Below are 26,497 nucleotides of genomic sequence, written 5' to 3'. Positions count from 1 at the left end.
ACTTTATTCTATACTGCATAACAACAGATGCAAATGCCCAGTGGGTGGATAGAAGTTAAATAATGAAAGGAGGGTTAACCAAGGCCTTGTCCTAGCAGAATCCCTGTTGACCTATCTAGTTTGAAAACAAAGCTGATTTCCTGAATGGAAAACAATCAGGGAATGCAGAATTGTAAGTTAGACAAGAAATCAAGAAGCATTCAGGAAAACAAAAATGGCAACCACCTTCATACTATTGACCTGGATATTGCAGGGCTGTGGCCATGAAATCCATAAGATTCAAGCTTGACTTAAAAGAAACAGTACTGCATCCAACAATAAAGAACTGAATTAGAGAAAAAATCTATAAGTATGCTGTTGTTACTGTTATTGTTGATGGTGATGTCAGCCTGAATTGATCCACTGCGCGATGAAAGCTTCTTCATTGAAAGTGATAGATCAAAACTACCAGACTGGTAGGTAAGGGTTTTTCAACCACCTAGTTTAGGGTTAAGAGAGTGGTCAAAATTCACCCAGCCAGCATCCATGTCTAAGGGGAAACTAAAAGCTGGATGTCCTTGCTCTTAATTCAGTTCTTGAATCACTACATCACCTGGCTCTCCTTTAAATTTGTAATACAACTTGTTTGTAAATCTCCTATTCTTATTTATATGCATGCATTGTATATCATATTATTCATTTGGATCCTTGTGAAAACCTATTTTATGTATGAAATCTAGGGGACGTGCCAACCTATCCTTGCTTTGAATTTGTACAGCCTTGCCTTTGCTCAGTCAGAACTGCAAAGCTGTGCTCACCTCATCACTTGCCACGTTTCCTTTTGAATGTCATTTTTATTCATGCACAACTCTAGACGATGTTACTTGCAGTTTTGGTACAATTATATTTTTTCTCCACAATGGTATGCCTGGATTTTTAAAAGTTGTATTAATGTTGAACTTAGATAATTGGTTTTATGCCTGTATCCATCCTACAAATAATTGGTTTTATGCACCATGCCAAAAAAGAAAAAAATGTGGAATTAAATAATTAGCTGGTATTTGGAAGCATGAATCAGACAAGGTTTTAGGTTTTATTGGCCAAAAAAATTAATACGCTATTCAGATAAAGGATGGAGAAATTTAAAGAAACACTGTTGTTTGCCAGGACCTGTTAAAATTTATAATGAGTTTGACTTTAAAAGGAGGCTGTTGAATCGGGTCTTGTAGAGAAAAACCATTCCTTCTGATGAATGTAGAGAGAGTGCCATCTGCAGGAGTAAAACTGCTAATTCCAATTACTATAATTATATAGTTTTAAGGAAAAATGTATTGCCTCTTCCAAACCACACAATAAGCAAACTGACACCCACTGTAAGGACATGGCACCACCACAAACACGAAGCCGAACAAAAGCAGCACAACTCACCAGCTCAGGTCTAAGACCAGCCCATCCACTCAAAACACACCCCCACCCAATCAGAACACACCCACCATTCAAAACACACTCCCACCCAATCAGAACACACCTATCCCCCACCCAATCAGAGCACACCTCCACCCACAGAACACACCCCCTCTGGCAGTTTAAAAAAGAGGAAGAAACAGCCACTACCACATGCTTCTCCCAGAAGAAGGAAGCTGAAGCCACCAGCCTGAGGATGACGGATGGGATTCCGTCGAAACGTTGCTCCTACACCTTCAATTCTACGCGGGAAAAACCCGAATGACCAAAGATCCATATATATATGGAGATATATATATATATATATATATATATATATATATATATATATATATATATATATATATATATATATATATATATATATATAATTTGAGTAACAAAAAGTGTTACTTTACAAATTACAATCCAACAGGGTTATACCAAAATTATACTTAAGGTACTTAAGCCCTGTATAGTACTATCAATGCTGAGTCCTGGACAGTTTACCTGTTGCAATTTAGGAATTAAACAATGAGAAGAGACCGGTCAAGATGCAAGAAAACCAAAAGACAGACAGAAACCAGGCAATCAAAATGAAAAAGGAATCCCAGAAATGCAATGTATGAAATTTAGTAAAAAGCTCAGCTAAACCAGAAAGCTCTTTACATCTCTCTGCTTGGGATGATCCAATGGCCCAAATTAGTCAAAATCCAGAAGAGTTTTTGCTGATGTATTTTACTACACATAGGGTATGTCAAACATGGGAAAGCTACTATATTCGCAATAAAGGGTCACACTGTTTTTAGGCACACAATGACCTGCAGGAGGTAGAGCAATGAGTTTTTCTTAGCTAAGTCCACTTCCTATTAACCCTATTCAACAGTGGGGATTTTGTTGGGGGTTTTTTTTTGTGTGCCTTTGAGTCACCTTGGACCTCTAGCAAATGCCTAGACTTGTGCCTGCAGGTTTTTTTGGGCAAGAGTTTAGAAGGTGATTCACCCTTCCTTCTTCCTTCCTTCCTAGGGTTGAGAGTGAGTGATTGTTAGGCTTTGTGCTAAGGCGAAGCTAGAACCCAAGGCTCCCAGTTTCTAGCCTGGTGCCTTCACCTCTACATCAAACTGGCTCCTCATTCAAAGTATGTGTAATCCTATTAGGCACCATTTGCTATCCCATTCAGCACAGATCCAATCTTATATTACAACTGGCTCTGCTACTAACCAGGAACATCCCTGACTTGTCAGGATGCTCAGCAGTAAATAGAGTTAAATGCTTTTTTGGGCAGACAATGGTATTGGGAATTAGAGAAGCTTAAGTAATTAAAAAATAACTCTGAAAAATTCAATATGCATGTTTATGGGAAGAGTCCATAAAGGAAAAATGTATTTCCATATACTTTGGGTTGTAAATGCCAAGAAGAGTTTAATTAATTATGGCAGTAAAACAGAAACTATAAACAAGACAATTAGGAAGAAATGGAGAGAGGAGATGGCTTTAGCTTTCAGGATAAAACAAAAGACTTTATTTTCAATTATTATTATTGTATAATGGTACCTGTAATAGTGGGGTGATGCCTGAGATTACTGGAGGTACAACTGTATCCAGAAGGGATCATATTGGGAAAGACTAAACTATGGGATTTGAAATAATCAGGGACCTTGGAGGTCTTCTAGACCAACCCCCTGCTCAAGCAGGAAAGCCTATACCATTTCAGACAAATGGTTGTCTGATCTCTTCTTAAAAACCTGGAGCACCCATAACCTCTGGAGGCAAGACGTTCCACTGATTAATTGTTCTGACTGACAGGAAATTTCTCCTTAGTTCTAGGTTGGTTCTTTCCTTGATTAGCTTCCATCCATTGCTTCTTGTCCTGCCTTCAGGTGTTTTAGAGAAGAGGTTGACTCTCACTTCTTTGTGGCAGCCCATGAGATATTGGAACACTGCTATCATACTACCTGTTATGTATTGGGCTCAATTGTAATACCACGTGGTTAGCTGAAGCAGCTAACGGCTCTCCAGCAATCCAGACTCCAGGTCTCCAGTGCTGCTATTGGCTGTCCCTAGGCGGCAATGGTTGCTTTAAACCTATTGGCTGCCACCTAGGGGCTAGGATATAAATTGCTGCTAGTTGCAGCCTAATTCTCAGTTCAGATCCTGCAAGCAATAAACCATGAGCTTTCCTGAACTCACTTGCCTCGTCTTCATTCCTGCGCGAAGAACCTGCTACATAACACTACCCCTAGTCCTTTTTTTCACTAGACTAGACATATATAGAAATTAGAAACATTGATGAATACCCTGAAACCCTGTCTCTTTGCGGGCTCCAGCCAAAAGTCAAAATTGTAAAATAGATAGATAGACAGATGATAGATATAGATGGATGGATGGATGGATGGATGGACGGACGGACGGACGGACGGACAGACAGACAGATAGATAGGAATTCTGCTGGCTGTCAGCAGGATTGTGATAAGTCAGACCCAGTATATGTAATTGCTGATGCTGATAGCAAGGTTTTGAATCCTGACCTTGGCAGAGTATCAGACCCTGAAACAGGCTGCCTGCTAAACAGAACTAGGAATTGAAGATACATGACTCCTCAAAAAGAAAAGGTATCAATTCTCCTAAGAAGACAAAGCCTGTTCTCCAGGCTTTGTTGAAAGCAACTCTCCTGCGCTTTTAATCTACTTTTCTTCATCTTTGGTTTCCACATTCCTCTTGTTCCTTGCCTTCTGGATAGACTTTCAGCTTGATCTTGGACCAGCTTCCCTCACCAGCACTAAATCTGTTATCTGTTTTTCAGGCAACTGTGTTTTCCAGCTTTATGACTATATCCAGCCCATATCCATTGTTATCTTAGCAAAAACTGTTTACTGCATTCAACAGATCTCTCTTGGATTTATGACTCCTTGGAAGGGTTTATCTCTCCTCAGCTATAATAAGTAATTTACAACAAGAGAAATAGACCATTTGCAAATTTCCTCTCTGCCTGCCTGCCTGTGTGCCTGCTTTCAATCAAAGCTTTGCATAGGACATACAGAGTGAATGCTGTTAGCAGAAATTACTAATAATAAAGTTGGAAGGGACCTTGGAGGCCATCTAGTCCAACCCCCTGCCCATACAGGAAACCCTATACCATTTCAGACAAATGGCTGTCCAGTCTCTTCTTAAAAACTTCCAGTGTTGGAGCATTCACAGCTTCTGGAATCAGGTTGTTCCACTGGTTAATTGTTCTAACTGTTAGGAAGTTTCTCCTTAGTTCTAGGTTGCTTCTCTCTTTGGTTAGTTTCCATCCATTGCTTCTTGTCCTATCTTCAGGTGTTTTGGAGAATAGCTTGACTCCCTCTTCTTTGTGGCAACCCTGAGATATTGGAACATGGCTATCATGTCACCCTGGTCCTTCTCTTCATTCTAAACCATTCATTAATGGTTCTGGCTGATTGTATAGTGAATGTCTGTTTGTCTCTAGGCCTTAATGTGTCTAGAACTCCACTCTATGCATTCAATGTATTTGGATGGAAGATATCAAGGAGTAACAACAGCTAAGTGTTGGGTGCTCTACAGATGGATGATCTAATTTATGATATTCTGATTTGCAAACTGTACATAGCATTCAGAACCTGCTTTACTGATTCAGTGAAGCTAGAGTTATAACAGTGAAATGATTTGCTTCTTGCCTGCAGAAGATCCATAAGTAACATAGCAGAGATACATGAAGAATCATGGTGGCAGTCAGCTGTGAAGGCCATTTTTCAGAAAAAAAATATAGTACTGTTGTATTGGTTTATATTTTATCTGCTGACGGCAGTTAAATGTTAAGTGTCTTGTGTCTAGCTGGACAATCTTTCTGCTCATGCTTTTGATAAATGATGTGGTGTTGCTAAAACCATACATCTGCAATAACGTCACTTACTTACAATTAGATATCTGGGAAATAGTCATATCAAGACCCCTTTTGAGAAAAGCAATCTAGGAACTAAGAACTGGAAAAAGTTAGTGCAAAGACCAGGCACATTCCTTTTCTATATTTTACCCAAGGCATAAAATGATACAAAGGATGTGAATCCTGTCCAGGTATTTTGTGAAATGTTTCCAATGAGAGTAAATATTTCCCAAATCAATAAAAAGAGAGGCTTTAACAATCTTGGATGAAAGGGAGAAATATCCCCTTAGCTATATACAGACATATTGTATATATGCACTTGTCTGTTCATGATCAATTTCAACAGGTCTTTGTTCAGGTTAGCATCATATATAGCAAATTACCATGGCCAAATGTAGAAGCTGCAAAAATAGCACATAGTGGCTCTTCAGAAAAACCCATAGAAGGTGAATGTTTTACAAATGTCTTCTAGCCAAGCCCTCTTAAAAAAAAGGTTGGGTTTACTAGTACCTACAAGAGCCAAACCTAAGAAGAAATATAAGCATCCATTTATCATGGGCGTAGCAATTCTCTCTTAACTGCTTATAATTCAAAACATTATAATCTCTAACTTATGGATTTAAATTTGATTTGTTCAATTCCGTCAACATGGCCATAGAATTCATGAAACTGTTCAGGACTGAAATGGCACATTCAGGTACTGTAAGCAAAGACAAAGCTTGATATCATCAGCAAATTATCTCGCCCTCTTATTTTTTTATAACAATCAGTTTGGTAGAAAGATGAAGGCTTCAGGTTAGAAAAACAAGGAGATGGTGAGTTCTAGTCCTGCCTTAGGCACAAAGCCAGCTGGGTGACCCTAAGCTTGTCACTCTTTCTCAAACTTAGGAAGGAAGCAATGGCAATACATTTCAGAAATCTTGCCATGAAAACTGCCAGGACATGTCAAGGCTCACTCAAATAAAAGATTTAAAAAATGATAGTTTTAACTGCAAATCAAACAATGTTGATATTAAACAATGCCATAGAATAGATCACAAGTGTCACCCTCGCCACGTCACGTGACGTGTCGTGACGTATCACAACTTTTTTGCATTGCCGGAGCTGGGGTGGGTGCGACCTCCGTATGATGCAACCGGCCCATTAGTTTCTGTAATTGATTCCGTGTGTGATGAAAGAGAAAGAAATAGCTGATTAGAGAGCCATTACTGAACAGTGCCAAAAATGATATAGTTTTCTCAGCTCAAAAGTCTTGGAGATTCTTGGCAAGACTGACTTGGAAATATTTTCATAATCGCCATATACTCAGAACAGAACTCAGGGTAAAAAAAAGATTGAGATCATGTTATCCTTGAACATTGAAACTGTTTTGATACCAACCCCCTCTTTGCCATGTCTCAAAGTGCAAACCTAAATTATCCAAGTTCCTGTGGCCATTTTCTAGGTCTATTGAACCTGGGATGCTAATGGATTTCAGTCCTCAGATATCCACATGCTCTTTATTTCATATGCTTAAAATGGAATCCTCACCAGTGTCTGAGACCACAAAGATCCCAAACCTGAAAGAAAGCACATTGCAGTGGTACAAAGGTATTCCCAGTTACAGTAAAATACACAGAACTTTCACACATTTACCTGTGCTACTTCTTCGAAATCATCGTGCCTTTTCTGAAGAGCTCGTGCTCTGTGAAGAGACTTCCCCACTCCAGTGTGTTTACTAAGAAAGGCCTCCCCGTGGTTTTCAATCCAGTCCAGGACCTGAATAACGAAGATGAGAGGGAGAAGGAGGGGGAGGGGGAGGAGGAGGAGAATCTATTATTTTATTATTCTTGATTGTTCAGCACACATTTTATCTTGAACACCACTTAAAAACTACAGTTTCAAAATGAATTGACAACGGTTTGAAAAATTGTCTATATTTACATTCTAGAGTCTAGACTCTTCATCGTTGCATGCAATCAAATCTAAAATCTTTTTTCATTCTTCATTGATAAAGTATCGTCCCTGAATTCCAGCCGTCTGCTGATTTCTGGATAACCGTCACAGACTTTGAAAGAAAAATGAACTTGCACTATTTTTACTGGAATTTTTAAAAACAAAATACCAATGAATAAATTAATGAACACTCTTGCCTTATTTTCCTGTGTAAATACAACTCATGTCTTAAGATACCCATTGACTTAGTTCGCAAGGGCATGAGCATGCTGTCCAATAAGCAAAATACCTAAACTCAGAAGTGGGAGGACAGGTACTAAATGTAAGTTGTGGAACTGGGTATGTGTTAGTTGAACAGTGCTATGGTTGATAACGCTACCTAGCATTATAATATATTTATACAAATCGTATCGGAATTCAATGTATTTCTATAACTGTTTAGGAAAAAAAAACCAAAGTGGCAAATATATCACCAAACTTTCAAAAAAATTTTTTTTCCAAAATTATATACGTTTTCAAATTGCGAAATCATTGTGCATCGATAATATTTCATATGTTCACATTTTTAAAAGGGTTAATATAGGGATGTCATAAATACAAATGATACAAAACAAAATGAACATACGTTGCTGTATCAGAAAACCACAGTATTCTATATTGACCATTATTCCCAAGAAATATTACCACGAGCTGGGTGGGTGATGCTCAGAAATGTGCTTACCTCTGTTTTGAGGTGGGCATGAGCCATCAGCCTGGCGGGTGTTGGGTGGCTACTGATGATATCAATGTCCCTGCCTGAGCTAGTGTACTTCACCACTATACCAGTGAATAGCAGTGCATGTAAGATTTCAACGTTTATTGAATAATGTCTTCTAATTACCAATATTAAAATAAATCCATCCAGCTTTTTTCAATCAAAATACTTTTTAGGGTATTTGGACAAAGGCAGGAGGCTATAGATATATTTTATCGAACAAATTTATTTTAAAATTTTTGAAAAAAGCTGTTATATTTGTTTAAAGTATTATAATGCAGTGTGTGTGTGTATGTGTGTGTGTGTGTGTGAATGTAGTACTAAAATATAAAAAAATATAGTTAACGATGCTTGGATCTCTTACATCTTTGTAAGATAATAGAAAAACAAACATTGTAAAAGAAACTCCAGACGTTTTCCTTTCAGAAAACATTGTCACATTTCCAGTATTTGAGGGGCTGCCACAAAGAAGAGGGGGTTACGTTATTCACCAAAGCACCAGAGGGCAGGAGAAGAAACAATGGTTGGAAACTGAACAAAGAGAGAAGGAATTAAGGAGAAACTTCCTGACAGTTAGAACAATTAACCAGTGGAACAGCTTGCCTCCAGAAATCATGGGCGCTCCATCATTGAAGATTTTTTAAAAGAGGCTAGACAGTCACTTGTCTGAAATGGTATAGGTTCTCTTGCTTGAGCAGGGGGCTGGACTAGAAGACCTCCAAGGTCCCATTCTATTCTATTCTATTCTATTCTATTCTATTCTATTCTATTCTATTCTATTCTATTCTATTCTATTCTATTCTATTCTATTCTATTCTATTCTATTCTATTCCTATTCCTATTCCTATTCCTATTCCTATTCCTATTCTGAGGCAGTGAACTGCAACAAAATGTGAGGTTCCTGTAATCCACCTAGAGCCAGTATTTGAACATGGATTGCAACAGAAAGGATGATTTTATAGTTTCTGACTAGCTTTGTTGACATTCTATTGATATATTCCTTAGCATCCTACCTGTCATTGGGGAGTCTTTTGCCTTGCATTACAATTCTAAAACTGAACATTGGGAGGCCATATTACTTGAAAGGGATTAAAAACTGTTCAATAAGACCCAGATTGGATCCTGCAACATTATCCTGGGACATGTATATTCGCCTTATTTCATGGCTGCTCAGTAAATTCACATACTCATAAAGAGGAAACCATTATGTCTTATTTATGTCATGCATTCAGTTTTAAGTCTGAAGAAAAAAGATAAGCAGCCTAAATTTCATCTAGATCCCTGATCCTGATCCAAAGCCAGAAGACATTCAAAGTTTAAAACTCTTCAGGTTCCTACCACCTAGTGCCTATTGTGCCATTACTTCTACTTTGTCAAGAAATGCACCAAGCAGGTAAGGATCATCTATTTCTATTTACAACTGGTGGATTAAAAGGACAGAACTCTTACAAAGCTTATTGAAGGCAAAGGCTCCTCCAGAGTTATCCTCGGTACTGCAGCTATTTGTTGTATTTGGAAACTAGGTACACAAAGACAATGTTCCTAAGAAAATTCCACATCACTTGGTGTTCTGTTCTTTGAGTGAAAGACACATCCCACATATCTATTGTTAGAAAATACATTTATAACCAAAATATGATTTTCTATTGAATTCTTATTTTGGATTTCAAAGGAAGAGAAAATCTGTAGCTCGGGATTGAACTAAATTCTTGGTGAGCTCTTGCTGAACTGAGTTGAACTGTGGGTTGAACCGAGTTAACAGAATGTATGTGTAAGAGCTTACTTTTCTCTACACTGAATTTCATTTTGTTGGATAGCGCCCAGCGTTCAAGTCTGTCGAGGTCCATCTGGATCTTAAGCTTATCATCTGGGATGTTGGCTATTCCTGCCAGCTTAGTGTTGTCTGCAAATTCCCTTCTAGTCCCTCATCTAAATTGTTTATGAAGATATTGAAGAGTTCTGAGCCTAAAATGGAACCTTGGGGTACCTCACTTCTTATTCCTTCCATGTAGATATAGTTCCATTGAGGATTACACGTTGAGTATGATTTGTCAGCCAGTTACAAATCCATTTGGTGCTGATGCTGTCTATCCCACACTTTTCTAGCTTACCAAGAAGTAGGTTGTGGACTATTTGTCAAATGTTTTACTGAAATTCAAGTATACTATTTTTTATTTGAAGGGGGATTTTTATTGGCTTAAAATTTAGATGAATCCTAATTGTGATGGACTTATTGGGGGAAGGTGTTCTGCTATTCCAGGGCTTCTTAGGAGCCATCTCACCCCAATGAGACTATCTTGGCCTATTAATTCCAGCAGAAGAAGCCTACTCTGGAATCCTTCTGCCAAAATATTTTGGCTGGTGGGTCCTGGAGAAGAGCCTTTTCTGCTGTGGCCCCTCCCTCTGGAATATTATTCTGCTGGCAGTTAGTATGTGATTTGTTGTGAGAAATGAATCAATGTTGAAAGAAGTGAAAGTCTCTCTGTGTAAGAGGTATTTCTGCCTACTTTGTATCAGTAAAAGCATAACAGTAAGTTAAATGCAACAAGAACAGATTTCTCAAAAGCATGAGTGGTCAAGAATGAATGCCTGCTGAATGAATGTGGATAAAACAAATGGTGAGGGATAGTGATTGCTATTGATATAAACTAGATTTAGTTACAGGATCCAGTTTAGGTCAGCCTAGATTTAGTTAGAATTCTTTATCTTTTTTTTCTTTATCCCTGTTTTTAGTTTCTTCTGCCTAGGGCTTTTTTTTTGTAAAAGAAAAAGGTGCCGGAACTCACACATGTCATACAACCCGCCTTGCCTACCCTACAAGGTTCAATCTGTTCTGAGCGTTCTATGAAAAAAAAAAGCCTTGTTTCTGCCCATTTCTTCTCACTTCTTTTCTGTAATTTATATAACAATGCTTAGTCTTAAAAAAGGAATAGATGATGGATGTATTTTGTGTGTACAACAGTCACTGTGTGTGTGTGTACGACATTAGTGGAAAACAGAATTTAAAATTTCATAACATTTACATGCATTTCTTTTTCTCTTTTAGGCAGTGGCAGAATTAGCCAGAGAATAGAACAACTGGTATTTTTTTTAATCAAACTTTAACTTCCTTAACATGGCTACTAGTAGATATTTTGGCATTTTAACAAGGGTAGCACTGGTACACTTGAACACCACTAGGCCTTGTCTTTATAATAGAAGCATAAACTATTTCAAGTGGAAATAAATTAATTGTGTCAGGGAAACCAACCGACTGCCACTGAGGCAGTTAAAAACAATTATGTGTTGGTCCACAGGATTTCTGTCCATTTCAGCAGGAGCGATTAGCTTACCAATACCGCACCTATCCTTTATAAATTCTTTCATCTGGATACTTTCATAACCAGTCAAGCAATCCAAGTGATCACAGTTCTTCCCTAGGCATTCCCGAGAAAAACATTCATGCTAATCCATATCATCATTCTGCTGCCATATCATTTTTTTTTCTCAACAAGTACCTTTACTGCTAAGAAACAAGCTTCGGGCTGGCTTCCACTCTTCTTTTGTCTGCTACAGTGATCCTGGGATATTTAATCTATTTCTGAGATGTATCATAAATCTGTTTGGATTTTCCAGACAAGATTAAGTTTACAATTCCTTCCTTTATTACTCCGTTTTTTTGATATAGACTCTAAGAGTAGGGTTCATGGCCTTCTTCATTCAGGATTCATCTATGGAATCATTCTGTAAGATTTGTTTGAATTGGCTTTTTTCCATGTCACCTCCATTCCACTCCCTTTTTAATTTATGTATTTATTTCTTCAATTTGTGTAGCCGCCCATCCCTAATCAGTAATATGCAAAGAGCAACCGTAAAAACAATTAAAAATAAAATATATTGTACTGGATTTGTACATGTTAATAAACTTACATTATGCTGTCACCAGTGATATAGTGAAGTTAATATTTGTGTCTTTCCCTCATTTCTTATTAAAAATGAAAAAGAAAAATTTTCCCCCACTGTGCCGTGAGTGAAACATAGCCTCATCAAATTTTAAAAATAGGTAACAACAAAAACCAGCAAGTACCTGCAGAGTTTTTGCTATGAAAAAGAAGCTGATTATATTTGTTTAAAAAAAGGTAAAGGTAAAGGTTCCCCCGCACATGTGTGCTAGTCGTTTCCAACTCTAGGAGACTGTGCTCATCTCCATTTCAAAGCCGAAGAGCCAGCACTTGTCTGAGGACGTCTCCGTGGTCATGTGGCCAGCATGACTAGACGCCAAAGGCGCACGGAACGACACCCAGGGATAGGGCCTTCTCAGTGGGGGCGCCTGCCCTTTGGAACCAGCTGCCAGTGGAGCTGAGGACTGCCCCCGACCTCCGTTCATTCCGCTGGAGCCTGAAGACCTGGCTCTTCGAGCTCTCTGGCCCAGGCTGAGGATTAATTTTATTTTAACTGGGGTTTTACTTATACAGGGATAAATTTAATTTTTTTTTAAACTTGGTTTTTTAACTTTTGTATTTTGGTTTTTAATTACCCTGTAAACCGCCCTGAGTCCTCCGGGAAAGGGTGGTATATAAATGTAATAAAATAAATAAATATGATTGTGGGGATACGGCAATGGTCATAAATGTGAAAAACAGTCATAAGTCATTTTTTTCAGTGCTGCTGTAACTTCAAACGGTCACTAAACAGTGCTGCTGTAACTTGAGGATTACCTGTACTATGCTCTTCTGGAAAGTATAGAAGGAATCCAGGAGCTATTTCAAGTACTTTCCAAGTAAGGTGTTTTCCTCCTTTCTATTACAATATTTAGGGATATTTCTCACATACGTAAGCGCTTAAGACTATGAAAACAGAACATACAGTTTCTTTTCTCCTTGAAGGAAAGAGCAACTTGCAAATTCATTGATCACTGTTTGCCCAGCAAAATGAAATTATGGAATAAAATTAAATGCAGAGGCAATTACAACACTTAATCATTTCCCTTTATTTTCTCGCCAACACTGAGTCAAGAAACATCCTCAAGGTTTTTCTGCAGGGAGGTATTAGAATCCAGTAATCCAATCTGCATGTTTCATTTTTCTATAAATTGTTATACACAATTAATAGTTTTATCCTACAACTCTACGGATCTTCCTAAAGCTTTAACCGTAAAATATAAATTAAAAAAATGTCACCCCCCCAAAAAAAGTCACAAAAGCAAAAACAAAACCAGCACTGTTTTCTAATTATATGGGTGAGATGATAAAAAAAGAGATATCTAGGAATACATTTTAAACAGTGAGTTCAGTTTAGTTCTTATATTCAATTCCTGGGCTCAGATTTGTTTAATTCTAGGTGTGTTACTCCAATTTGTAGCAATCTAATGTTGCAGTAAGAAGCAAGCTATATGGGAAACCTTAGTCTCCCCAATAGTCTAAACTATATTCATCTGCTAAAAATGTCTGTGCTATTTTGTTAACGACAACAACAACAACAACTTGACTCCCTCTTCTTTGTGGCAACCCCTGAGATATTGAAAGACTGCTATCATGTCACCACTCGTCCTTTTCTTCATTAAACTAGACATACCCAATTCCAGGAACTATCCGTTATATGTTTTAGCCTCCAGTCCCCTGATCATCTTTGTTGCTCTTCTCTGTACTCTTTTTAGAGCCTCAACATTTTTTTTACATTGTGGTGATCAAAACTGGATGCAGTATTCCAAGTGTGGCCTTACCAAGGCATTGTAAAGTGGTATTAACACTTCACGTGATCTTTTTTTTAAAAAAAAACAACAAGTTTTATTGGTTTTCCAGTTTAACATCTATATATTTAGAAAGCATCATGGTGACTGGGTAATCGAAAATTCAGTAACAGAGCTTTTAGTACATAATTCAGGTTACATTATCAAAATATCCTTCTCTATTTCCCTTAACATTTAATACAGCATGCTTAAACTAATAAATTTCTAAGAATGACATGGTCAGTTAAAAAGCTTGTCAGTCCAATTTTAGTTAAACATATCCATGTCCTGTTTTTAAATTTTACCTAATTTTTGATTTTGATTATAGTATTCAAGTTTAGCCTTTAACATCCAAAATAATATTCACAACCCAAATTTTCCTTATTTCACTACACCAAAAATTGTAACATCTAACATATACACAATAGCTGAATAACTAAACTCTACCTAATAAACATTTTCTATTTCTCATCCTGATACATCACACATTACCAATAGAACAACTTATATTTATCAATCTACTTCTACTTCTGCATAACCAAATTCTGTTTTAATTTTTACCTAATTCTTAGTTCTTAGTTAAAATGTTCAAATATCTTTTAACATCAAATGCAGGATCCATAATATCTAAGATAAGCTTGATAAATACATAAGCACATTCTATTTTTATCTCATAAACATTTTCTATTTCAGATCCTAATAGATCACACATTACTTTTTTTTACAAATTTTTATTGAATATACAATTAAAAAGTGGACATGTTACAACTTCTCTGGCTTCAACATTGCTATTAGTATTACCTTATATAAAGAAATAAACGAAAAGAGAAAAAAGTTACATTGTAACAAAATGTGCATACAACATCTATGAGTTTTCTAGTGAACATTCTTTCATTCATCTATGTTGTGATTAAGTATCTTTCAATTCTATCCTGTAAAAGGTTTCTAAACTATCAACTAATCAGTTGGTATTCATCCCAGCGTTCCTCCTTAACTCTAGCCATTTGTACACATTGTTCCAAATTTCATAATAGTCCATTTCAGTTTTGTTTTTGATCTCTAATGTTAACCTATCCATTTCAGCACAGGATAGGATTTTGCTTATTAATTCTTCTTCGGTAGGGGTTTCTTTCCTTTTCCATTTTTGAGCATAAGCCAATCTTGCTGCAGTCAAAATGTCCAGTACTAAGTATAAAGATCCTTTGTTGAATTTATCGTTAATAATCCCTAGTAGGAAGGTTTCGGGTTTTAGTTCAATTTTTTGTGATGTTATCTCTTCAAGACAATTTTTTATCAGGTGCCAAAAATTTTGAGCTTTTAGACATTCCCACATGTGATAATAGGTCCCTGGTAACTTTCTACATTTCCAGCATGTCAGTGAGGTTTTTTAATCCATTTTTGCTAGCCTTTTGGGGGGAAGATGCCACCTATAAAACATCTTGTATAAGTTTTCTTTATAGGTGGTGGCTAGCGTTAGCCTCCTGTTCCTGTCCTATAGTGATTGCCAATTGTCTAGATCAATGGTATAGCCAAAATGTTTGCTCCAGATTAGCATTGTAACTTTTACTTGTTCTTCTAACATGTCTTGTTCTAATAAATATTGATATATCTTTTTGTATCGTTTTGTCTTCTATTCCTAATAGGATTTTGTCTAATTCTGTGTGCTCTAATTTTATCCCGGGTTCTTTTTTATCTTTTCTGTATCGTTTGTTCTTTATATGTGATCACACATTACTAAAAGAATAGCCTTTAGTAGCTCTCTAACAACTCATTTTTTAAATCTAACTCTACCTTTCTTTTTCTGCCAATTGGGTTTCCAGACCAAAACCTTTAGGTTGCCAGATAGGTCTCCCTTCACTCCAGAACATATTATTTGAATCGAAGGAGATCATCTAACCATCAATAATTCACAAAAGCGAAACCATTTGTAATCATTAGGTTGTTGCCCTGTTGATTCAAATCTCTGTATTTGCTCTGGTATCTTTGTCTTCAATTCGGTCTGGTCTCTTCTTTCCTCTGGGTTCATCTGATTTGAGTAGAAGGTCTTATCCCGTTTTGTAGTTTCTGCTTGGCTATCCAGGCTTTCAATAAGCTGTCTTTGTTGATCTTTAGCACCCTCTATTTTGGCATTGCTGTCTTCTGCTTGATATACTTCTGGAGTTGTAGGCTCTTTAGATGAGGTCAATATTTGGGTATTAAGTTTTTCCATACTTTGTTGTTGTTCCTTAAATTTCTCTGTCTTAGTGATAGTTCCTTGTACTTTTAAAATTGTGGGTTCTTTGGATGGAGTCAGGATTTGGATATTAGACTTTTCAATATCTTGTTGTTGTTCCTTATATTCCTCTGCCTTAATAGTAGTTTGTTCCAATTTTGTTGTTTTCTGGATTGCAAGTTCTTTAGTTGGGGTCTGGGTTTCAGTTTGTGGATTGAAGATAACACCTTTATCTTTCAGTCTGGAATTAATTATCTCAGTGGCTTCGAGAATTTTTTCAAGTATGAGCTTATAGTCAATCGAAGTTTGTGGCTAGTCTCCCTCCATTTCTGGAATAGTTACAGATAGTCCTTTAGTGGAGCCTAATTTTTAAACAACAGTCAGTAAATGTTCACCTCCACAGATATTAAAAGCTAAATTCAGCTCCCAGCTGTTTCAAGTTTTTATCTTTAGCTAGTGCCAAGGACAAATCCAAATTATAAACAGATTTGCCAGTAATGTTCACTTGATGTACCAGGCTTAACCACAAGATGTCCCCAGAGTATTTAAAATCCTTTTCAGACAGAGTAAATTTTTATCAAATTTAAATCCTTCTATGTATTTTTTTATTTTTTCTCCTTTTTAAAAAATTAAATAGATAAGGTAGCCAGTTCCCATGAAGATAGAAGTTTTTGGGTCACCAAATATAAAAGGGATGTAGGTCCCTTTAGTTAGTTAGTTATATTTTTTCAAGGTTTTTTTCCCCCTGGTATATTCAAATGCTGCCATTTAAGAGGATGGGGAAAAAATGTTCCCTTCCCTCTCTGCTCGCAAGGGAAAGCAAATTCAAGAGGTTTTTAACAAAAAAAAGTAAAAGGTTGGAATAAAGAGAAGGAAGGTCTCACCCAGTTCCTTCACTGTGCTTTCAAGTGCTTGATTGTAAGTTTGGCCTTGGCAGAAACAGCAGAAGTGATGGGCCATGGGAGTAGCTGATCCTTTGTTTGTCGGTCTGAAGAGCTGCTCCAGGTTGACGGGAGGGCTGCCGCCCTTCCACCATCAATCGGAGGGTCCTCTCCCCCTCCAGGGTGACTTTCGACCCCTTTACAGGGGCCCCCCGGCAAAAGAAAGCCAGACAATGTGAGGAGTGATCGCCTCAAACATCTGCCAGCACCGCGATCTGGAACCGGAAGTCTACACTTCACGTGATCTTGATTCTATCCCTCTGTTAATGCAGCCTAGCACTGTGTTGGCTTTTTTGGAAGCTGCAGCACACTGCTGGCTCATATTTAGGTGATTGTCCACTAGGACTTTGAGATCCGTCTCACAGTTGCTACTATTGAGCAAGGTACCACCTACAAACTGCTGGCGCATGGGTTGGATACGTCATCCAGAAGCTGCACCCACCCCACTCTTCCAGGTTGCTTCAAAAATCCAAATCTGGTATATTTTACCTTGATTAAGTCTTAATTTGTTGATTAAGTACTTAATTATACTACTTATACTATCAGAAACAAATTACAAATAGAAAATAAATAAATGCCCCATCAGTTGCAATTATTATATTATTAAGGGTAGATTGACTATTTAATACAGTAGGATGAAGTATTAGATATTTAAAAATGGAAGTCATTATTACAAAGAGAGAAATGCATTCAAATTTTAGGTGGATTAAAGAGCTAAAAATAACAGAATAAATGTACTTTCCTGCACAGCAAGATAGAAAGACTGTTGTTTACATCGACATATAATCCTGCCTACTGATTCCTCTGCAATGAAAGAGTTGAAAAGATTCTTTGAAAAGTTTTGGTTTTTGTAGAGAAATTGGTTGCTTTATAATTCCTATATTGATTTAAGATATTACTGTGGGCCAAATGGTGCAATCATCCAAAGACACAGAACTTTGTGTTCAATAAATTTGTCACATTGCATCTTGCTGACATTTTTATGCTCTACTTTGTTCTGAGATTACAGACAACCAGAGTGACTTTCCACCCACTGGCCAAGATGCTAACCCCAAATGTTCAAATAAGACAATTCATATATTTTTCCACATGAAAACCAACTCTCTCTCCCTCTTACATCAACACCTTTTACTGTACCTCTCCATACTGTTCCTATTCATCCATCCATGTCACCTAAGAGAGTGACATTATTTTTATATTTTATATAGTATGCCTTACTTTAATTGCGATGCTTCTCACATGAATAAACAAACAAACCTAACAAGAGTATAACTTTTTTCTCCATATCATATTAAATCAGCATGTTTAACATGCTTTCAAAAAGAATCACTTCTTCTTACATTATCACCATTCTTTGGAGTATAACAGGCAGCTATCACTATCCTATTGACTGGATGACACAGATCAATACTTTCTGACATACACTTTAGACCTCTTGTTTATAATTAACCTACATCTTCTCACCCTTGCATATATTCACTAACTCTACTCCACAACATCTCTATTCACAGTTCAACTTAGTTTCACTTAGAGCGCTTGCTCTTTTTTTCTTTTTTCTTTTGTTGTTGTTAGTTGCGAAGTCTTTTTTTAGCTTCCACCAATTCTATTCCTTTATTTCAATCTACAATAAATCATGATCTTCAGTAGATAGATATCAATCTCTATTGACTCTCACGGTATACTGTAAGTCAATCAAGACTTTCACATAATACTTTCAGGAAAAGAAGAAAAGTGTAGGCTAGCTTTCCAGGCTTAGTTGTACCTGTCCCTCCCGCGATATTTCCCAATATTGAGAAGGGCCATGTTCATTTCTGGCACAACCACAGTCCATGTGGCTGCAAGCAGAGCAGAGCCTTTCAGAATGCTGCCTTTGCTAGCATTTTCTCCTCTGGAGAGGAGAAGCAGCAAAACATTTGGATTCCAGAGGATAAAATACGAAAGGCTCTGAGCCTCAGCACTGAGTCGGCTTTGCTAGCCAGTCCTTCTCCAGAGGAGAAGAGGCAAGTGCACACCATTTTCACAATGCGATTTGGACAAGGAGCCTTCCAAACCATCACAAGAATAGGTCAGGATGGAGCAAGGCAATGGAAAGGTAAGTGGGCCTGGTGAGGTAGGACAGGGAGAGCCTGTGTACCAGTGGGCTAACTGACCAAGGCCTCCCAGCCCTTGCCAGTTCAAGGTTTGTTCTTGCGTGGGAGGCTTTCCCCTCCCCACACCGAGGAGAGGAGAAATCTCCTGGCCTTCTGGGGGAATGGATTTAAAATCCTCCATTCAGCCCGCCAGCAAGAAGACTGATCCCCTCCCTAAAATTATACTCAGAAGATGCAAAAGAGGAGAATGATTTTTAAATCATCCCACATTACAGCATCTGTACAATCCCCCTTTATCAAGAAAATAAACCTCTCCTTTGCCTCAATAAACCGTTAATATATATATTTTTTTAAAAATGTCTTAACAATCCTTAGAGGTCTTCGGCATCGTCCCAAGGGACATTAATAACCTTAAGATCTTCCTTAAGTATTTGGTGTCAAGTTTTCCGAGGTCGGCCTCATTTCCTATGAATTATATTGCGAATGATCCAAACTGCTGGAAAACACTTGCTGCCCAATATGCTTTGCACAGGACATAACAATGAGGATGAATCCTTAGAGGTAAAATAGTAAATGGTTGAAAGAGACTTGACTTTTCCCTTGAGATATTAGCCAAAGGTGGAAGCTGGTTTGTTCCACGACTGCACCATCAGCCTGGAACAATCAAGCCTTCCAAGGCATCGGTCTCCGACCCCGCCCAGCTACTCTTTTTAGATATTAGGAGAATAGCGAACCTGTAGCTATTTCACCAAGCTTTTGGCTTTTCTGGAAACATCACAGTTTTTTTTAAATTTAATATTTAATAAAGTTTGTTGGTTTTCCATTTGTTTTTAAAATTATACTTATGATTTAATGTGAGTTGTCTGGAGCATGCGGATTGAGCAGAATGTATATTATAAAAGCAAATAATTAAACTATACAGTGAGCAAGGAGGTCTTTTATTGATCAGTCTCGAATCTCCCACAATTAAGCTTCATAAAGAATCCTAAACTCTTAATATTATGAGACAGAGGCAAAATAATGCTCCCTTTTGGCTTTCTTCCTACCACATCTAATTTTACAAAGTTTGTCCTAAATAGTCTTTATTGGGTTTGCAAGCCAAAAACAACAAAACATAATTTCCCCTCATAATGAAATAAATCTGCATTACAAATATTTTTTTAATGTACAAGATCATCACCATGCACCCTGATACACAGATAATTTTGTTTTTAAAAAGGTGTTTGTTACTCTCTAATTAGAACCGCTTTAAAGCATGAAGCAGAATAACTTGTTCTGATTAGAAACTCGGGGAAGGAGAGAAAAATGAAAATTTCAGGCTACTTTACTATGAAAGTTTGAATCAAATTATGCAAATTGATAGTATATTTAATAATATGCTTTTGAAAAATACCCTGTGGAATTTTCAGTAGATAAAAATGAACTTATTTGGTTTATGCAGGTTGTATAGAAGCGTTGTTGTCTTATTTCAATAATAAATTCATTTAAGGGTATTTCCTTGCAGTGAAGAACTTACATTACAGAGGTCTGGCACCTCAAGGTCCTGACAGCTGACATTTTAATTAAAGGAAATTGGAGTGTGCCAAACCTGCTGAATGGAATTGACTAGGTAGGCACTATGGAAATAAGTGGTTCCCCAAGTAACCTAGCACTATGCCATGCAAGGCTTTACAAGTAATGAGCAACATCTTGAATCACACCTGGAAGCAAACTGGCATCCAGTGTAGCTTATGGGCTGTTATACAGGGATATCAAGGAATGTCCATCCCCACCTGCACCACTGCTAAAGCTTCCAGGTACTCTTCAAGGGGAACCCCATGTAGAATGTGATGCACTAGTCACCAGGACATGAATGACATCCATGTTGAGATTTGGCAGTTCAAGATGGATTTCCAAACACCACAATCAAGTTCTGAGTAGGGCTGGGACAATGGAGTTTCATCAGTGTAGACCCAATAAGTGAAAGTCTAGAGAAGAATCAACTGACCCAGGGGGAAAAAGGGAGTATAATAGTGGGTTCATGGAGACCCTTTGTAAGTGAAAATGCCTGTGATAATGATTCCTAAAAAAGATAAAAAGAATTATTCTTTAAAAAAAAACCTAAGAGAGGACTATCTCACTGATGCTTAGGAATATTAAAGTATCAAATGATATACACAAGTCCAGCACTTTAGAAATAACCAGTACGTGTCCTTACCAGCCAGATATCACTCAATACATGGTAGTGCCATCTAAGAGAACGTCTTGTCCAAAATCACAACTGAAATGAGACAGAGATCTAACCTGGCAAGTTAGATTGTCAGTTGGCGCAGAGTGACTCTTTATTGGACGTTTTAAAGAGAGAAAAGGAATGAGACAGCTTGCAGTTAGGAGTTTAAGGAAGGGTATTCTTAGCAACCGATAAAGAAAAGCAGCTTGAGTGAATCTGGAAAAACAGCCACTAGAAAGGGAACAAATTCTTCCTACTTTCTTGAAAAGAATTTAAGTTACAGTGAATGCTCATAGAAACAAAGGGATCAGAAGAACAGCTTAAAGGGAGAGGAGATAATGACCTAGACATTCTCTCCTAGATTACTGGCAGGTATTGATTAAACTGCTTGGGAATAACCCATGCAGTTGAAACAGCAGCAGGGGAGGGGGGGGAAGAGGAGCCATTTCCAAGCAATTGAAGTATCCACAAATGGAGAGTGGAGATTTAAATAAGCCTGCTTCCTTTTATTATTTCTAGCTCTACCTATAGAGCAGGGGTGTCAAACTGCCGGCCCACGGGCTAAGATGCATCATAGCGAAACCGAGCCCACCCCATTGCCAGCAATGGCAAAAAAAGTCACGATATGAGGCCACACATCAAGTGACATTGCGGGTTTGACACCCCTGCTATAGAGGATGAAGAATGCCATGGCACAGGGGGGAAAAAAAAGGATGCAGCTGATATGTATCTTACCAGAACTGATCCAGCACCCTGCATCAGTCTACCGGTATGTTGAGGACAGAGGAGGTAATAAAACCCTCATACATTTGAAACATTATTGGCAGATTTACTCTTCTGGTTTTATAGCTGCTAGTGCTGTAATGCAGACATCTGGGTGGATGTAGATATTAAGCCAGGGGCAGAAATCTGCAGCAATATGAACTGTAATATGTACATTCTGACATTTATGCCTACAAAGACATGAATATCTTATTACAAGATTAGTGTGAAGGCCTCAGAACTGAATCAATACTGTAATTGAAAACACAATCATCTGTCAATGTGTTCTAGAGAAACCGAAGGATATTTCCTTCATTTAGAAAGGATTGAAGACACGGTTGCCAGGTTTGTTGAATCAATATTGGTTTCAGTGTTACATATTGGCTTAGCATATGCACAATCACCTGTGAACACCTTCTTGTTAAGGGGAAGGGAAGGGAAGACAGTTAAGGATGGGAAAGGAGTTATAAGGCAACCGTGATCTTTTTAAAAATGGTCATAGTGGGAACAATGTGCAATCTATTATAACAGTATGATATTCTAAGCTTCCAAGTACTCAAAACATTATTTTATCATAAACTTTAAATAATAATCCTTTGAAATAAAGTACAGATAGTCCTTGACTTATTACCACAATGGAGCACAACATTTCTGTTGCTAAGACCGTTGTTAGGTACGTTTTGCCCCATTTTACGACTTTTCTTGCCACAGTTGTTAAGACAATCATTGCAGTTGTTAAGTTAGTCACATGGCTGTTGAGTGAATCTGGCTTCCCCGTTGCCTTTGCTTCTCAAAAGGTCGTGAAAGGCGATCACATGACCCCTGGGCCCCAGCAACCAGGCGCCTGGATTTTGATCACGTGATGTGGAGATGCTACAACAGTCGTAAGTGTGAAAAACTGTGATAAGTAACTTTTTTCAGTGCTGTTGTAACTTTGAATGGTCACTCAATGAACTGCTGTAAATCGAGTGCTACCTGTGGTGGTATCTCTGCACTGCAGACTTGTAGATCAAAAGATAAACTGTGCGACTGTCAGCTACTTAAGAGCAAAATGAGAAATAGAATGGGAAAACAAAAGTTGCATTATCTCTTGCTTGGCAGTTTCTTATATCTTCAATCCACAGAGGGAAAACTACAGGAACTTTGACATTTGAAAAATTGAGACAGAATTCAGACTTAAAAAGTACCCATGTGCAAAGCTGTTCTGATCTGAAATACAATGTCAAGTTTGCAGTAGGAAAGATTTTATTCAGATCTAATCCACAGGAAATATTAATTTTTCTAATATCCAGTATTGATTAGATTGGGTATTGTGCTAAAGCAGACAGTACGCTGAATTAGGTGACTCAATATTTGTTGTTAACTCTAATAAACTCAGCAGGACTCACTAGACTAGACTAAGCTAGGCTAGGCTTGGCTAGGTTTGACTAGCTTAGACAAGACCTTTTCAAACCCTTTCCTCCAAAATTCTACTGTGTTTGGTTACTATGAAAATAAACTTCCAACAGACACTATGGAATTATATTTAAATGACTGTGTGAAGTTAATAAAAAAATAAGTAATCATAAATCAACCATCGTGACTCAATTAATTGAAACTACTAGTATATCAATTATAACCTTCAATCATTGTTTGATATGTTTATCATTTTATATTGTTGTTGAATGCCAGGCAGAGTCACTCTGTGAAATGGATAACCATATAAATTCAATAAATAAACAAATACATAAATAAATATAAATCCAATTTATAAATTAGAATAAAGCAGCACTTTGAAATGATGTTATCAAATTCTATAAGCATTCCAAAGATTATATCGATTACAAACAATAAAGAGGTGAACTAATGTTTAATCAATGGCTGGCCCTAGCTGAAGCTCCATATATTTTTTATAAGGCCAGATGCTTTCTCAGATTCTATATTTGGACTAACTATATTTCCTCATAGGAAATGTTTGCACATTAATTACCATGGTTTATAATGAACAGCATCCAAGGCATGATGCCACCAAAGTAATAAAATGGGCATCATTATTGACTAATGTGTATCATGATGTTTCACATAAATATAAAAGTTGCATGAAGATGTCATGATACATAGATTGTCGTTACCCCTGCAGAAGTTCATACTTATAATATTCAACACTGCACCAACCCAGAAGCTATGGATTGGATTTAGATATTCCATATGAGCAAAAATATACTTGGTTTAGTAAGTCAGGTCCAGGGACAGCACTATAATTTCTCTGATTAATTTTGGATTTACAAAATCTTGGATGTACAGTATTAGTTTTAACAGCTGTGTGCCTGGAATACTCCTATGCTGGGAATAAGTAAACAATAATTTCCAAAACACTTTATACCTGTCTTTTGTAACTATATGCAATGTTGGATATAAGTCCATATAGATAAAATTTAGTTGAAGTTTCTCTTATATTTCTTTTCCACACAAACTGTGGCTCAGAAAGACAAGAGCCAAAGTTATTACATCATAAAGCTAAGTAATAAACAGTGTGGTTTCATGGGACAATTTATCAAATTTCATGTGTGTGTGTGTGTATATGTATACACACACACACACACACACACACACACACACACACCTCATATAATCAGTTCTTCCTTGATGTGGCTTCCTGTAGTTGTATTGGATTACTACTCCAGAATTCCCTTGTTACCTTTGATCATACTGGTTGAAGTCTATAGGAGTTGTCCTTTATGATGGGGAGAACATCATTTTGTGGAGAACAGGACTATATTTAATCATCGTTTTGCACGTGAATAAGGTGTTTCATTACCTGTTGAACATCTTGCTGGAAAACACAAAGTTGAAGCCGCTGATGTAACCGAACTTTCCTGTGTTGCCAGATGCTCTCCAAGCGCCGCTGGTGATGTAAGACCTCGTGGACCACATCCAAAACTTGGTGAACAGCCTTGGAATAATTTGCTGTAGCCGTGAGGGATTCTGAGTTTCCAGGACTCAAGGGACGCTGCAGGACATCCAGTAAAGCTTTGCCATCCTGACTTACCTGAAAGACACAGGAGGAGGTTTCTGTCAAGCTGTTAAAAACTGATCGTACCAGATAGTTTTGTTTGTATACCATTTGTTAAAAGTCAAGTAGAATTTGGAAGAATATCTTTTTTTGTTGCTTCTGTAAATTTGGTTAGAATTAAATCCCTGAAAGAGATTGGATAAATGATGTGTAAGATTCAAGTAAATCATTTGCAAATGGACTTCCATCTTAGGAAACCAGTTCTATTGTTTCTGGTAAAAAAAAGTGCTTTTCTGTTATTGTTATATGCCATTGTTTATAAATAAAGTAAATTATTTTTATTTTTATTTCACTCTAGTATGTTTTTGGTCATTAGGCAGACCAAAAACATTTTGATAAATAAAATATATTTGTAAAAAAATGCAGTCATCGTGAAAATGTCATATGGAAGAATGTAATGCTCTTTCGTTTACTTAATTGTTATGTAGTAGGAGCCTCGAAAGAAAATTTACGTAGTTGTGATAATATTTTCTCTTACATTTAAAAGTGAAACTCACACACACTCTCTAGCAATTCAGTGACTTCTGCTATGTAATCCATTGCTTACGATTCTCAATCATTAGTATTAGGCTAATACTACATCCATTAAGTGCTGCCTCAGAGGAATCCATATTTAATTAACCAGCAAGAATTAGTTAACTAGCAAAAATTAGAACTGAAGCTAGGCCCAGAAAATTCCAATGTTATTATGTTCTAAATCATATATTTCTTTCCTTCCTTCCTTCCTTCCTTCCTTCCTTCCTTCCTTCCTTCCTTCCTTCTTTCCATCCATCCATCCATCCATCCATCCATCCATCCATCCATCCATCCATATAAAATGTCTTGGAATAAAGGATCTGGAAGAACCAGTCATATGACTAAGCCTTTTAAAGATAATATTACTTTCATTTGTTCCAAATTGGAAGCCAAGTGGACAGAATCCAGTGGATGACAAAAGTAGCAATCTGAAATATTACCTGAGATCTTTTTCAGCTTGCGACTCCCCAAGTGATAGACAGGCTTCTCTTTGGCCATAGCTCTATCACTTGTAGATTTGACCCCTGCCTTTCTAGTTATTAAAGCATCCAAAGAGGGAGCAAGGAAATTGAGGTAGTAAACCGTCAACAGTTCTTTGTGGGAGTGAGTGGGTACCAGCCTTGAAAGGGATGATAATCTACCTCTTCCTCAAGAGGTCAGCCTTAGATCCACCTACAGTATATTGGACAAATATAATCATCTATCCCTTTTCTAAGAAAGATAACGGAAGAAATGTGAGCAACAGCTATGTAAAGTCCTAGAAGAAACAGATTATCTACACCTACGACAGTCTTGCCTCAAGCCTGGTAATGAGGCTGAAACTGCACCGATTGCCCTCACAGGTGACTTGTGGTGGGACATTAGTGGAGGGAGTGTGATCTTCCTTATCTTGCTAGATGTGGATGCCTTTGGTGCCATCAATTACAGCATCCTTCTGGATCACTTACAAGGTCAGAAGTGTTGGGGGTTCTAGAGAAGTGCCACTTCTACCTTGACACAAGACAGGAGAGCTCA

The 26,497-nt window shown here is 37.4% G+C and overlaps 1 protein-coding gene across 4 annotated transcripts in view; it reads right to left on the bottom strand.

The window, feature by feature from the left end:
• Positions 1 to 26,497, bottom strand: part of KALRN (kalirin RhoGEF kinase) — a gene marked incomplete at its 5' end in the record, with an annotated part of 580,305 nt that overhangs the window by 204,203 nt on the left and 349,605 nt on the right. For all 4 annotated transcript variants that reach the window (XM_083356478.1, XM_083356477.1, XM_083356479.1 and 1 more), the window contains 2 exons: positions 6,941 to 7,063; positions 24,713 to 24,943. In XM_083356478.1, coding sequence (XP_083212604.1) covers positions 6,941 to 7,063; positions 24,713 to 24,943 — 354 coding nt within the window. The remainder of the gene's footprint in view (positions 1 to 6,940; positions 7,064 to 24,712; positions 24,944 to 26,497) is intronic.

Source organism: Vipera ursinii (genome assembly GCF_947247035.1).
Source record: "Vipera ursinii genome assembly, chromosome: 1".
Classification (NCBI taxonomy): Eukaryota; Metazoa; Chordata; class Lepidosauria; order Squamata; family Viperidae; genus Vipera; species Vipera ursinii.
This window is presented reverse-complemented; position numbering and strand designations above follow the sequence as displayed.